At 37.7% G+C, this 14,513-nt stretch overlaps 2 protein-coding genes across 3 annotated transcripts in view; one reads left to right on the top strand and one right to left on the bottom strand.

Annotated features, from left to right (window-relative positions):
- Positions 1 to 2,346, bottom strand: part of LOC107666512 (SERTA domain-containing protein 2-like) — a 36,242-nt gene extending 33,896 nt beyond the window's left edge. For both annotated transcript variants that reach the window (XR_001631669.1, XM_016457882.1), the window contains exon 1: positions 2,090 to 2,346. The gene's annotated coding sequence lies outside the window, so the exon portion shown is untranslated. The remainder of the gene's footprint in view (positions 1 to 2,089) is intronic.
- Positions 2,347 to 4,896: 2,550 nt separating this feature from the next.
- Positions 4,897 to 14,248, top strand: LOC107666559 (neutral amino acid transporter A). The gene is made up of 8 exons (XM_016457961.1): positions 4,897 to 5,557; positions 7,205 to 7,247; positions 9,267 to 9,332; positions 10,649 to 10,815; positions 10,958 to 11,191; positions 11,896 to 12,090; positions 12,478 to 12,612; positions 13,313 to 14,248. Exons 1-8 carry the CDS (start codon positions 5,043 to 5,045, stop codon positions 13,572 to 13,574), a joined length of 1,617 nt encoding a protein of 538 aa, XP_016313447.1. The 5' UTR covers positions 4,897 to 5,042; the 3' UTR covers positions 13,575 to 14,248.
- Positions 14,249 to 14,513: the final 265 nt, after the last annotated feature.

The following is a 14,513-nucleotide window of genomic DNA, read 5'->3' on the forward strand; positions in this document are numbered from 1 at the left end:
GCGGTAAATCTCCATCACGTGCGTGCTTTCACATTGAGCAGCATTAACTACACAGAGCCGTTGTTCACTGACGAGCAGCGCCAAAAATCGCGCGAATATGAACGTGGTTTAGCGCAGCTCGTCAGTGAACAACGGCTCTGTGTAGTTAATGCTGCTCAATGTGAAAGCACGCACGTGATGGAGATTTACCGCTGATTACAGAACCGGCTTTCTGACAAGATGCGCATTAAATATCGCATGCGATTTATCGTGCAGCCCTAGTCAACAGTGACCTCTAATGAGGTGACGAGTCTGAACTCTGAGCTCTCTGACCCAACAGAACAGAGCACTGTACACAGCAGCACACACCCTAATCTGGATTATCAACTAAATTAGATGCGTCTCTAATCCGCCATTCCCAAACTCTTGCCTTAAAGGGATACTCCACCCCAAAATGAAAATTTTGTCATTAATCACTCACCCCCATGTCATTCCAAACCTCTAAAAGCTTTGTTCGTCTTCGGAACACAATTTAAGATATTTTGGATGAAACCGGGAGGCTTGTGACTGTCCGATTGACTGCCAAGTAAATTACACTGTCAAGGTCCAGAAAAGTATGAAAGACATCGTCTGAATAGTCCATCCGCCATCAGTGGTTCAACCGTAATGTTATGAAGCGACTGGCTCCCGGTTTTCATCCAAAATATCTTAAATTGTGTTCCGAAGAGGAACAAAGCTTTTACGGGTTTGGAACGACGTGAGGGTAAGTGATTAATGACAAATTTTTCATTTTGGAGTGGAGTATCCCTTTAACCACTTGATTTCAGATAGGCAGGAAACACAAACTAGTGGGGCTTCCTTATCGGTATGTCCCATTTGACCCCATGCTGATGTCTACATGTTCACTTCCAGGCGTCCTATTAGATTTCTATTATCTAACTAGAAAATAAATGTTTGAGAAATGTACAGTACAAGGCAGTTATTCAAGGCAGTTCAAGTTTCATGCATGTAACATATACTTTTTTTTAGCAGTGTAATAATTATTTTCAAGAAGGTCAACTTTTTAAAGTTGGTGTGCAATAAAATTATTTTCTTAATGCATATTAATATTACTGTAAAAGATTAACTCATGCATATGTTATTTTTCAATCAAAATATCATAACTCTATCTTCTTGTGAAACAGACTTTTCTCTGGGTGACCTATGCAGGACTTCTCCAATCATTAAGTCCACTTAAACCCCGTCCACATCTCAAGGTCCAATCAACAAGCAGTGAACTGATCCAAGTCCTTGCCCTACATTTTTTTTCTTTTCAATAACCCATTACACTCGAATATATGTCACAATTCTTTTAAATTCACTGCTTCCATTTAATCACAACTTTAAAAGACTTTTCATTAAATTACTTTCTAGTTGTAATCGATTGAGGTGCATTTTACGCAATCAACATTTTTCTTTGGAACAAATTTCACTCATGTTCAAATTGGTCATGTGAATTCACTGCTTTGACCAACAGAAACCTGCTTAGTCTAAAGTTTACATTTTTCCTGAAATTTTACTAAAATTAGTAATGTAAACATTTTTTCAGGTAAATGAAAAGTTGTTTGAAAACCCTTCTACAACATATTTCTATATTGAAGCCTGTTTATCAGAAGAAGAAAAACTCTGAAAACACTGATAAAAGAAGACTCTTCAGTCGTTTAGTGATACTAATCTAGCATGGCTACTGTACAAAAAATCTGTACGCGATACAGGAGATCACTGTCAAGTCAACGGCCTCAGAAAACAGTTATATAATAAAACCAAATCACAAAAAAATATTGCTTACTAGGGTCGATTACAGAAAGCTATGAACACGCAGCAATTATAAGTATGTCATGTGGCGTTCCTCGTTTAAAACAACTATTTTGCATCCAGAAAACGGCAGTGGTGGGCTTCTACTGGCATGCTGTGTTTACAGATATGCCAGGTTTGTAGACGTGTGTAGGCTACTGTATGCACACAGGTTACTGCTGGGGTCAATACACGCTTGCAGGAGAGACCCACATCAAGTCTGACCTGTCAAAACACAGAACTTTATGTTGATAATTCAGTAGGAACGTCCACTCACCCTTCTGAAGGACTTGTACGATCCCGTTAAATGAGTGTAAATCTCAGCGGATTTATTCTCGAATGCGTTTACATTGTATCAGTGCATTCTGCATGCCTTGCCTTGCTAGTCAACATGAATTCACATGGCACTTTTTGAGCGCCCCGTGCCTCATCAGCCTGAGAAAAGAGTAAACAGTTGCACATATGAGAGTCAGACTTCAAAGTGTCCCCAAAAGTAGTAGCCAGGTTGCCTTCGGTGACTCTCCTCGTAGTCGCAGTTGCAAGACATTGGATTTTAACGATAGTTTGTTCGTGAGACAAGGCGGAGTCCCAGTTCATACGCCCCGCCCCCTCTGGTAGAATCAGCCAACCAAAATGCAGAACAGGCTGCCGTTCGTCAAGTTATTTAAAGAACCTAACAGACTAGTAATTTGGTGTTTACAGCACGATGAAAAAGTGACGGAGCAATATGTGAGCTCAAAAATCAGTCTAAAACCATTTCACATTGACAAATTATACACGAGAAACATATCTATACTTTAAAATGTATATTTAAAATATATAATCCTTATATATTTTGCTATGTGTCGCTGTAATATCTACTTGAAGTGTCAGTGGTAAATTTCAGATTGCCAGGTTTGAGTTCATCAAGTGGCGGAACTGAGAAAAGGCAGCATGCTCTGGCAAGATGCCCACCGACAGCTTGGCTCAATCTTTTTTGTTACAAATTCAATCTCTACTGCATAACAGGAAATGGAGTGTTCAAAAAAGCCTGCCACTGCGGAAAATAGGCATTAACTAAAAAGAAAAAATCAGGGAAAGTGGGAAATATGTTTTCTCTCACATGCTTTTTCTTCGGTGAGTTCACCAGCAAAGGAGAATACTGAGTGTTTACACTAATGTTTGTCTAAATGGGACAAAGGGCCAAGAAAGTCTACCTACACTGTGTGTAAAGTGTGTGTGTGTGTGTGTGTGTGTGTGACACAGCTGATGGTGCGTGGTCTGATGGAATAAGTGCAAACAGTCATTAATCTTGGAGTCTGACATTTGATTTCAGGCGTTCAGGGTAAAGCTTGCTGTCCTAACAGACTGGTCATTGTCTGCTTACCATAACCTCCCTATTAGATTGTAGGTCTCTTAAAAATAACAATATTTATGACAATATAAAGTGTATAATGTACGTGTAATGTTGTCATAATTCTCATTGAGAGAAGTGACTTCATAAATCACCATAATGAAGCAAATCACCATTAATTATTAACATTACTTTTACAAGAATAAAAGGCTGAAGAACAAAAGTAACGTATATTTTTGCAGTACATTGACATAATATTACAAGATTTTGTGCTTATATGTCGAATAAGTAATGATCAGTAGTGCCTGAGGATTTACAATCACACCCAGTATTTTTCTCAAACAGAGAAAGGACTTTACAAGACAAAAGAATGCCATCTGGTGGTTGTAGAATATTATTACAGTTTTAGGCGATTAAATTCTGCTTCTCTCTTTCTCATTTATACGAAAGTTGCCTCTGTTAATTTCTGGTTTTAAACACATTAGACGACAAAAAAGCACATTACACTACAGATGTTGCTTATAATGTACAGATTACTGCACTAATGAGTAAACAAAATATATCTTTAGAAGCAGGTTTACTTTAAACATCCCCAAATTACATATATAGAAGCCATATTTTGGAATGGAAGTCAAATTTGAACCAATTGTTCTACAAGGTAAACCATCAAATACATTTAAGGTAAATCTGGCACAGATATCATATTTGTAACTAGATTAGGAGGGGGTCATATGGAGAGAGCTCATCTTTCTTAAGCATGACAACAGCTGCAGGATGTGGTTAGATTTTACATAAGGTCAGACATTTGTTTACCCTCTATCTCATATTATTACTTTTACAATGCTTTTAACAATACCATACCTTTAATGCAAGCTCTTTCTTAAGACTCTTTTCAGTGTACCAGAAGAGATTTTGGAACTATCTTGGGCCTGAAATCTTCACAGTCTTGTTTTGTCCAAGCCTCCTCACAGTGGAGTTCAGTGTATTATAGTAACGCCTGGAGAGCACACTCAGCTTCCTGCTCCTGGTTTGGCAGCTGTGAAATGTTATTTTTGGAACAGAATAGTTGAGGTTCAGGGGAAAGCAACTACAGACAGATAAAAAGAACTGATATTTTCACTTCTTTGGTTATTTAACTTGGGGCAAAATGTAGGTGGGAGTCTAAAATTATGGGTTATATCATTTGAGTATTGTATTAAAATACAGAACGCAGAAATGGAAGAAAATGATAACCCTCACAAAATATGTTGCAAATGCTGAAAAACTGCAAATGTTAATAATAATAATAATAACAATAATAATAAATCCAAAATTGCTCTAAAAATGACAAACAACAATAACATACAGCAATAATAATGGGGTCATTCAATAAAAATAATCATTTTGTGTCCTTCATGAATATATGTGAATAATGTGACTTTAACAATGAAAAGCTAACACTGTGCCTTATTTTATTAATATATTATTATAAATGACAATAGATATATAAATATAAATACAAACAATATAATATAACAATATAATATTATAGACATATATTTTATTTTTCTCTTTAGTACAGTAATCTATACATTATATATTATATATATGCTTGCCATTGTTCATAAAACATGAACATAAATAGATAAATAATAATAATAATAATAATATGCATGGATATCAGCAACCCTTTGCCTTGTTGCATCATTTCATCTTGGTCCAGGAGTGCGCATGTCCTGGATCCTCATCTTTAAAAGACCCCTCCTCGTAATTGGTAGATGCAGCACATGTCTATAAGTGCCGGCTGGATTTTACAAGCGCTCTCCAGTCTGCTCTATTCCAAGCGCGCACGCGGCTGATGAGAAAAGCCTGGTACCGCTTTTAAACGTGTGGAAAGACTGAGCGTGTAGAGAAAAACATGGAGGAGAAGAAGAGCGAAATCAATGGACACGCCGGCCACAAAAGCCCGTTACCAGCGGTCTCGATAAAATCAGAAAAGAACAGCTTTAAAGACCGGTTAATGGTCTTCTTCAAAAGAAACCTCCTAGTGATCTTGACGGTGTCCGGGGTTCTGGTGGGCGTTGGGCTCGGGATGATGGTCCGGAATATGAACCTAACCCGAGCGCAAATGACTTACTTCGCCTTCCCCGGAGAGATGCTGCTGAGGATGCTCAAGATGATCATCCTTCCTTTAGTGGTTTGCAGTTTGATCTCTGGCGCTGCGAGTCTGGACACGCGCTCGCTGGGGAAGCTCGGAGGGATCGCCGTGTCTTACTTTCTGGTGACCACTCTGATCGCTTCATCTATCGGGGTAGCTCTCGCCTTCATCATCAAACCCGGCGTGGGAGCAGGAGCGCTGAACACCAACAACTTAGGGCTGGAAGGCTTGAGCTCCAACAAAGAGACGGCAGATTCGTTTTTAGACCTTGCCAGGTATTATTTGGTAATGGAAATGATAACAATAATAACAATAGCCTATCTTTCAATGTGAGAAATACAGCAGTCCACTATATGGCAGCGCCTGCAAGTTCCCGGCATGATTAGCTGTGTGTGTGCAACACTCACGAATGCAGAAGACGTGAGCGCAGATCATGTGACAAATTCATTCTTTACATCCTCTTTTCTTTTTTAGGCATTTAAATGACAAATTGATTTGCATTTAATTATTACCAGAGACAGGGAAAAAATAGCTCATATTTCTTGCAAGAGAAAGTTTTATCCCACACAGCGTGAGTTCAGCAAAAGCGGAGCAAATATGATTGATAAGCTTCTAAACTTACTAATCAATTAATAACTGTCAACAAAAATCATTTTGTTTTTAATTTGTTAGTCTGTTTTAACATGTCAAGGTATAGCGTGACACTTTATAAAACTGTTCTGATGGATTTTAATAATTAATTATCATATATTATTAGTTATCCTGGCATACATCATCATGTCATATACAACAGTTAGAAGCCAGGATATTTCATAACGGCCCAATTGTTGCGGTGCTATTTAGGACAGAAATAAGGCTACATATGGCTACCTCTGTGTTACTTTTCTGATGGTGGCTGGTTTTACATGATTTTTTAATAGTAAAAAATCGCAGTGCCATCTGAAATTTTCTTCTAAAATGAATATTTTTCTCAGGCTCCTATGTTTATGTTCAGTTATTTCACTTTAATGGCAAAGAAAAGAACATATGCATTGCCATTCAAGCGAAATTACTAAACCTACACATAGGAGCCTGAGAAAAATGTTTAATTTATAAGAACATTTCAGAAGATACTTAGAGGCTTTTGCATCTGAACTCTTCAAATAGTCTTAATAGTCTTTAGCTGCTCCAAAACAGACTACCGTCTGGTGGGGTTGTGATCGACCTAGACCTGGATCAAACTGGTTAGGGCTGGTAGACCACCATGGACTAGTAAAAAACAAGCTCCAAATTAGCCAAAAATATCTAGTTTGTCAATCAGCAGCATAAATTTGAAAATTGGATTTTTCATAAAAGAAAATAACTTTTGAAGATTTTTTTTTTTGTAAATTCCAGCAAACATGTTTACTATCAATTTAAAATCACTATCCTTCTTTTTTACCAATCTGAAATTACATCACAAAAAATACACTTTTTAGTTCAATCTATGTGGGACAAAGTTGCCCATATCTTGAAACCTGAGACCTGTTAAAAAGTTTTTCTTGTTGGAATATAAATCTGCTGTGCAATTATGTAATAAACTTGAAGAACAACTGTATATTAGGCTTGCATGAACCTGAAGAAAATACATTTCTTTTTGCCTCATAGTTCACAGGGTTACTAGATTAATCCTCTTTTTAACGCAGGTCATATGACGAATAAGAACTCAACTCAGTTTAGTTTAAAATAATCCATTCTGTAGCCCAAGTGAATGATTTGGGATATGGATTTGCAGATACAACTATTGATTTGTACGGATCAATGCAAAACTTCCTTTATGGGTCACTCATGCTGCAAACTGGTGGGAATTTAGCAAAGAAACATCAGTGGTGTCCATCTGTGATGATAAGAGCTCATTTTTACACATCACTGGTTTATCTTTCTTGCTTGTTTTTCCTTTTCAGAAATCTGTTTCCATCCAACCTGGTGGCCGCAGCTTTCCGCTCAGTAAGTTACTTTTTTCCTCCAGCTGTCACTAAAACACACACACTCACACAAACAGATATGTTCAGAATTAATATTTGTAGACCATTTGCTCCATGTTAACAGCTCCTTCATCTCTAATTGAAAGAGTCACAAAATGGAGTAACCATTTTTGTCCCTGCTCAATAAATACCTCCCATCCTCTCTCACCACTAAGCAACCAGGCAGTTACCATAGCAAGCTGATTCCATTCCTTGGTGCCTGGCAACCTGGCTTGGTTCACTGGGTTGTACCACACAGGCAACTGCTCAACAGTGAGCACGCTCTGCTCAAAGAGAGGTCAGGAGGTTCGGTGGCCAGCGTGGGAGATAACACTTCTGTGCCTAGACCGGAGCATGTGGACGACCCCATTGACACAAACCGAACGGGCACCCAGTTATCAATTTGTAAAAAAAGATGTTTTTGCAAAGGCCAAAGTAGATTTAGAAAGAGAAACAGGGTCATTAGGTGCAGATGGGATGTTTCTTTATCCAGTGGGATTTCCATCGACATTTACCTGGATGGAGGCCAGAAAGGCTTTAAAAGAGAAGAGACAGAGATTAACAGGATTAATACAGAAATGCCTGGGAATTATTTTAATAGCCTGTTACAAACGGACTGGTCTGAACTAATTCTTGTAGATATATTCCAGGTTGTCTTAACTGACATATGTTTATGGATTTTAATTTTGCTATCACTGCAACATCAGATTTTACAAACACTGTAAATTAATCTCAGTTAAAGTCGTAAAGGGAAGTCGTGGCCTAATGGTTAGAGAGTCGGACTCGTAACCCAAAGGTTGTGGGTTCAAGTCTCGTACCGGCAGGGATTGTAGGTGGGGGGAGTGAATGTACAGCGCTCTCTCCCACCTTCAATACCACGACTGAGGTGCCCTTGAGCAAGGCACCGAACCCCCAACTGCTCCCCGGGCGCCGCAGCAAAAAAATGGCTGCCCACTGCTCCGGGTGTGTGTTCACGGTGTGTGTGTGTTCACTGCTGTGTGTGCACTTTGGATGGGTTAAATGCAGAGCACTAATTCCTAGTATGGGTCACCATACTTGGCCACATGTCACGTCACTTAAAGACGCATTATATAGATACAGCATCTGAACCGTTAGAGCAATTTCACACAAATACATTTTTGCATTCCACTGCGCCGATTTTTAATATGTAAAAACAAGTTTTTCTATGAAAACATGCCATCCATCTTGTAGTTTTTTACTACGCCAAAAAGAAGATAATTTTTTTACTAAGGCTGTCAAACGATTAATCGCGATTAATCGCATCCAAAATAAAAGTTTTTGTTTACATAATATATGTGTGTGTACTGTGTATATTTATTATGTATATATAAATACACACATACAGCATATATTTTGAAAATATTTACATGTATTTACATGTATATATTTATATTCATAAAATGTATATTATATATAAATATATTTAATATATAAACGTAACATATTTTTCTTAAATATATACATGCATGTGTGTGTATTTATATATACTTAGTTACTTAATATAAATACTTAATTTATATACACAGTACATACACATATACTATGTAAACAAAAACTTTTATTTTGGATGCGATTAATCACGATTAATCGCTTGACAGCACTAAAAAAATTTTTTACCATTTATTTCTATTTCTTACCTCACCTATTCCATTCCTACTTTTGAGAGAGTAAGGATTCGCAGAAACTAAACTGAGTGCTCCAGCTCATATAATTGGAGTTTTTGAGGAACAGGGGTTCTGTGGGGGATCACTGTCATTGTCTCTGTGTACACCAGTCTCAAAGTCCTCTTCAGCTAAACTTTAAATGCTGCTTTTGTGAGTATTTTGGCACTAGAAACAGGCTCAATGCAGAGAAATAATCAAATGCATCACAGTTCATGAAGCTGCACACTGGAATGGATTGAAATCGGTCAGAATAGCTCTGTGATGCACTGCATGTAGCTCAAGATGTTGTCCTTCTCTGTCTCTTACTTTTGTCACAGTATGTCACTGATTACAAGACAATTCTTGTTGAAAATGGAACAAATGGAACCCTCAACTACCAGAAGGTACACAATCTCTTCATTTTCTAATAATATTTTATTATTACTTTATAATAATACAAAATACATGTAATTATGTGTTATTTAGCATTAGGTCCTTTTCCTGTGTTAAGAATGCACCGTCAAATACACAATTGTCAACACACACATCATGCCACTTGTTGAAATGTCAGTTTAACCCAGTAATTTTGTGCTTCTTAAAAAAATAAAACTCAAGTCAAATTGGGGCCTCTTGGCTGGTTTTATGTCCGACCACTCAGTAGTGTTGGCTCTTTGGCAGCCTTGAATGAGCTTGCTCTTTGTTTGCACAGGGCCAGGGTTGACGCAGCCGGTTTTGCTGCTCCTGTCCCACTGAACACTCAAGCAGCTGGAGATGGCAAGCCTTTCCTAGAGGGCTTTTTCAATGTGCCTCTCATGTGTCTGCATTCTAGTCTCAGCAATGGGCTTGCAGAATGACTCAGGGTGTGCAGACTTTAAATTATTTTTTATTTCTAATGAACATTTGTTTTTCTATCATTATATTAGTACAATCAGTTAAATCCTGTCCCACAAGCATGCAAATCGCCACAGAATATGAAAGTTTATGTCCTACCACTTGCAATTTAATATGTTTAAATCTATTCCATCAACATTTCCTTTCAAATTCAGTCCTAATTATGCAAAAATTAAAAGTTAACATATTGCATCTGAACTACACTATGTACTACTGTATGTGATTAGCCTTTGTATAAATGACTGGGTCTTCATTACATCCTGGCTCAGCTAAAATGTCTCATATCTGCTGGTGCATGGGCAAATATGTGGGCAATCCCTCAGAACGCTTGAGGTCCATAATTGCATAAGTAGGGCTTACAGAACAACCAGTACTGTGTGCCAAGTGATGAGCCATGCCTGGATGTGCGATAAAGCCCAGAACAAGGGCAGGATTCAGTTGAACGGTAGCTCAGTCCCGTCAGATCTTCATCACCACACTGCCACCACCACTGAGGGAAAGTCAAACTGAGAGCCAAGCTTCATCATGTTTCGTCTTTTGAAAGTCACTTGTCCATGCACAATCATATCCAATTCAGTGACAGGGAATATGAGTGGGAACAATAGTTAATATAGGTTAATTAGCAAAATCAGCATTTATCAGAGCACATTAATGTCACATTTTGTTGCTTAAAACAATGTCAGCTTCTAATTTAGTTGCTGTTGCATTGTTCACCTTTGACCAACTGTGTGCTGCCACGAAAACATTAAAAAAAAAAATGCTGAATGGCAATATTATTTGATTGTCCACTTATGTAAGCCAAAGACAAACATGTTCTGGTGGTTTTCAGGTTCCCTATGGAACAGATGCAGATGGAATGAATATTCTGGGCCTTGTTCTATTTGCTATGGTTTTTGGAGTTGCTTTGAGAAAGCTTGGTGCAGAAGGAGAAGAGCTCATTCGCTTTTTCAATGCATTCAATGAAGCCACCATGGTACTGGTGTCTTGGATCATGTGGTAAGTAAAGACCTTTGATCAAATCTATCTATCTATCTATCTATCTATCTATAATAATTAACATTTATCATTTTATACATTATAAAACCTAAGTTGTACCATGCACATCATGTATGATACATTCTGTTGTTTTGTCCTTCAGGTATGTGCCTTTTGGCATCATGTTCTTGGTTGGCAGTAAGATTGTGGAGATGGAAGATGTGGTTCTGCTGGTCACTAGTCTGGGGAAGTACATTTTTGCCTCTATTCTGGGCCACATCATCCATGGTGGCATCGTATTACCTCTTATCTACTTTGGGTTCACTCGTGCAAACCCCTTCAGTTTCCTGTCTGGCCTCATTACACCTTTCACCACTGCCTTTGCTACCTGCTCCAGGTACTTTGTTATATTTCATATATTTCTGTAGTCCTATAAGCAGGTTAATTTGGCTCCCAGAATGTGACTAAAAAGCTTTGTTTCCTTTTTTTCCTGGAATCACTATAGTCCTGCTAAATCTTTAGTAGTGTTGCTGATATGCAAAAACCTTGATTTGTTGGCAAAGGGCCCTTAATCAGGTTGACAAAGTAAGATTCATGAACGTCTTTTCCATAATTTGATGGTTTATTTGCAGTCTCAGCACTTTTGGACTAGTTGAAAGCAGTGTTGTTATTGTTTAATAAAGCTAAAACTATTACAAAATGTTTTAAATTTAAAACCTTAAATGAAAAATTAGAAATGTTGTCTAACCGAAATAAGTTTAAGCTGAAGTACTAAAATTGGTAAAACTGTAATAAAAATATATTAAAACTTAATAGAAATCCAAAAAGAAAAAAGAAAAAATCAGAATAAAAACTAATAAGAATCACAAAAGCACATAGCAAAATCACTATATATAGAAATATAGAAATAAAAGCTACATAAAAAAACTGATAGATATTATTATAGTATATAAATAAAACAAAAATATCTCTGATTGGGCCTGAAGTCATTAAAATTTAGTTATAATGTTTTTTTTTCCACCCGTAGAATGGCTATGACCATTATTACATCTAATTTCCCATTACATACTTATACCCTGTCTGTTTTCTGTGACTGTGCAGCTCAGCGACACTGCCTACGATGATGAAGTGTGTGGAGGAGAACAACGGTGTCGACAAACGAATCAGTCGGTTCATTTTACCGATTGGAGCCACTGTCAACATGGACGGAGCAGCCATTTTCCAGTGCGTTGCGGCTGTGTTTATTGCCCAGCTCAACAACGTTGAACTCAACGCAGGCCAGATCTTCACAATCCTGTGAGTGTACATCGCTATGAGGCCTTTCTTCAATCAGCAGGAGTATTGATAGATACCCTGAAACATTCCTGTATCTATACAGGTTACATGCAACATGCTCTATATCTAAACAAGGCAGGGATGCTAAGCTTGATCTAAATTTACAAGCAACACACACTCACTCTCTGGAGCCTGTCCCAGTGTGCAAGGTTACACTGTTGAGTGTGTAGCAAGCGATATAGAGCTGAGGCTCTGATGGAGGTTTGGATGATGATAAATGAGCTATCACCATTCTGGCTGTTAGAAACATGGCACTTAACTCCAGGGAATTTGTTTCTGTAATAAGTGAACCGTTAATCACTTAGGAAAAAGCATCTGCTAAATGACTGCTTATTTGCTTATTCAAAGGGTGACAGCCACTGCCTCCAGTGTGGGAGCAGCAGGTATTCCAGCTGGAGGCATCATCACCATCGCTATCATTCTGGAGGCCATAGGTCTGCCCACCCATGACCTGTCACTCATGTTGGCTGTGGACTGGATTGTGTAAGACAGCTTCTACCATTTATATTCAATATTAATAAATTGATATATGATATACTGATTAATTGCATATATCTCATATAATCTCATTTATCAATATTAGCTCAGTGTTGTGTTTTTGAGTTGCCATATCAGTGTCAAATTTACTGGACAGGAAGAAAATGTAAGAAATGTTTCTTGAGCAGCAAATCAGCATATTAGAATGATTCTGAAGGATCCTGTGACACTTAAGACTGGAGTAATGACTGCTGAATAATCATCTTGGTCATCACAGGAATAAATTATATTTTAAAATATATTAAAATAGAAAACAAAAAAATTGTATGAAAACTGTAATAATATTTCAAAACATTACTGTTTTTACTTTTGATTAAATAAATGCAGCCTTGGCAAGTATAAGAGACTTAAATAACAAACTTTAAAAAATCTTACTGAACCCAAACTTCTGAACAGTGGTGTATTTATATGTAATAGTATCAAGTATAAAATAAATATTTTTATGTATACATAATTACAAAAAAGAAAAACTTTTTTTATCATTCTGATATCTTTGCAGCCTATTTTTGTGTAAAGCATCATAAGAGCCTTCCAAAGCTTCTTATCAGAATCAAAAATATTAAACATATGCATACAATATATACATACAGTTTTTAACTCTTATGTAATCTGTTGTGTTAACAAACTGTGTCTGATATGTGATCAGAGACCGAACCACTACTGTTGTGAACGTGGAGGGGGATGCACTCGGTGCTGGCATTCTTCACCACATCAATGAGCAAGAGATGAAGAAACAGAGAGAACAGGAACAGCATCAAGAGGAGCAGGATCTGCAGGAGGTGAAGGTGGAGGTGGTGGCTAATGTCAAAGCAGAAGAGGAGACCTCCCCTCTCGTCACACACCAGAACCAAGGAGACAGTGCCTCACATGAGACACTCGACAAGGATGGTGTGGAGTCTGTGCTGTAAAGTGCCGACTGTGGTCTCTTCTCTTTCTTCTTCACTCTTTCTCTATCTCACTCCTTTAAAAACCACTATAGACATGATGTTGCCAGTAGTGTGAAATTTACGTCAAGCATGAAGTTTATTCAGATCTATGAGTGGAACACTAATGGTCAGTTTGCTCTTTTAGTACTTTACAGGACAGGTTCTGTTATGATAATCTTATCCAGTTGTGCCAAAATTATTTCATATTGTCATTTTTGTGTTTGGGAACATGACCCAGATTATGTGCAAAGTCTAAAAGTGTAACATTTCCACTCTGCGAGCAGATATCTGGTAAAGAGATGGATAGTAATGAAAATCATTCACAGACTGACCTCTTGCTCTGTTTGTTTGCTATATTTGAACTGACTGTGTGAAACATTAACTATTTTGAAGATAGACCGGAAAGTATTTGCTGTAAATATTTGTGTCCCTAATGGCAAATCCTGTTGCATTGTGGTATTGTCCGTTGATTTATTGGGGACTATATCAAAACTGTGCATGTGTGCTTGTGAAGTAGGCCTACTCTTGGGAATTCTAGCAGATTCCGAGCTTGTGCTTTATGGTTTTAGTACTTTCAAATCTGGTGAACTTTAAATTTCAAGTGAACATCAAGCTCACCCTGCGTCCCAATGTGCATACTATCCACCCTGTCTGCCCTAAATAGTATTGAAAATTACTAATATCACATAGAATTTAGGATGGATAGTATGCGCATTGGGACACAGGCTCAGAGATTGAGACAAAACTCAGGGTCACAGGTGATATTCAACCTGATGATGAGAGACACACTGGAGGTCAAACATTTCCTGATAGACCTCCATTCTTTACATAAAAAATACATGCTGTCGACCCAAGAATATCACCCATGGCATCTAGTGACACCTAGTCGTCGATGTTCATTCTATGCCCAACTTTTAAGTT

This window comes from Sinocyclocheilus anshuiensis, unplaced genomic scaffold (assembly GCF_001515605.1).
Source record: "Sinocyclocheilus anshuiensis isolate Anshui unplaced genomic scaffold, SAMN03320099.WGS_v1.1 scaffold63, whole genome shotgun sequence".
Classification (NCBI taxonomy): Eukaryota; Metazoa; Chordata; class Actinopteri; order Cypriniformes; family Cyprinidae; genus Sinocyclocheilus; species Sinocyclocheilus anshuiensis.

Excerpts from the sequence above, each read along its gene's own strand:
- LOC107666559 (XM_016457961.1), top strand. The coding sequence starts at position 5,043 with ATGGAGGAGAAGAAGAGCGAAATCAATGGACACGCCGGCCACAAAAGC. Across the intron at positions 7,248-9,266 it reads TGGCCGCAGCTTTCCGCTCA|TATGTCACTGATTACAAGAC; the intron begins GTAAGTTACTTT and ends CTTTTGTCACAG. Across the intron at positions 10,816-10,957 it reads CTGGTGTCTTGGATCATGTG|GTATGTGCCTTTTGGCATCA; the intron begins GTAAGTAAAGAC and ends TTTGTCCTTCAG.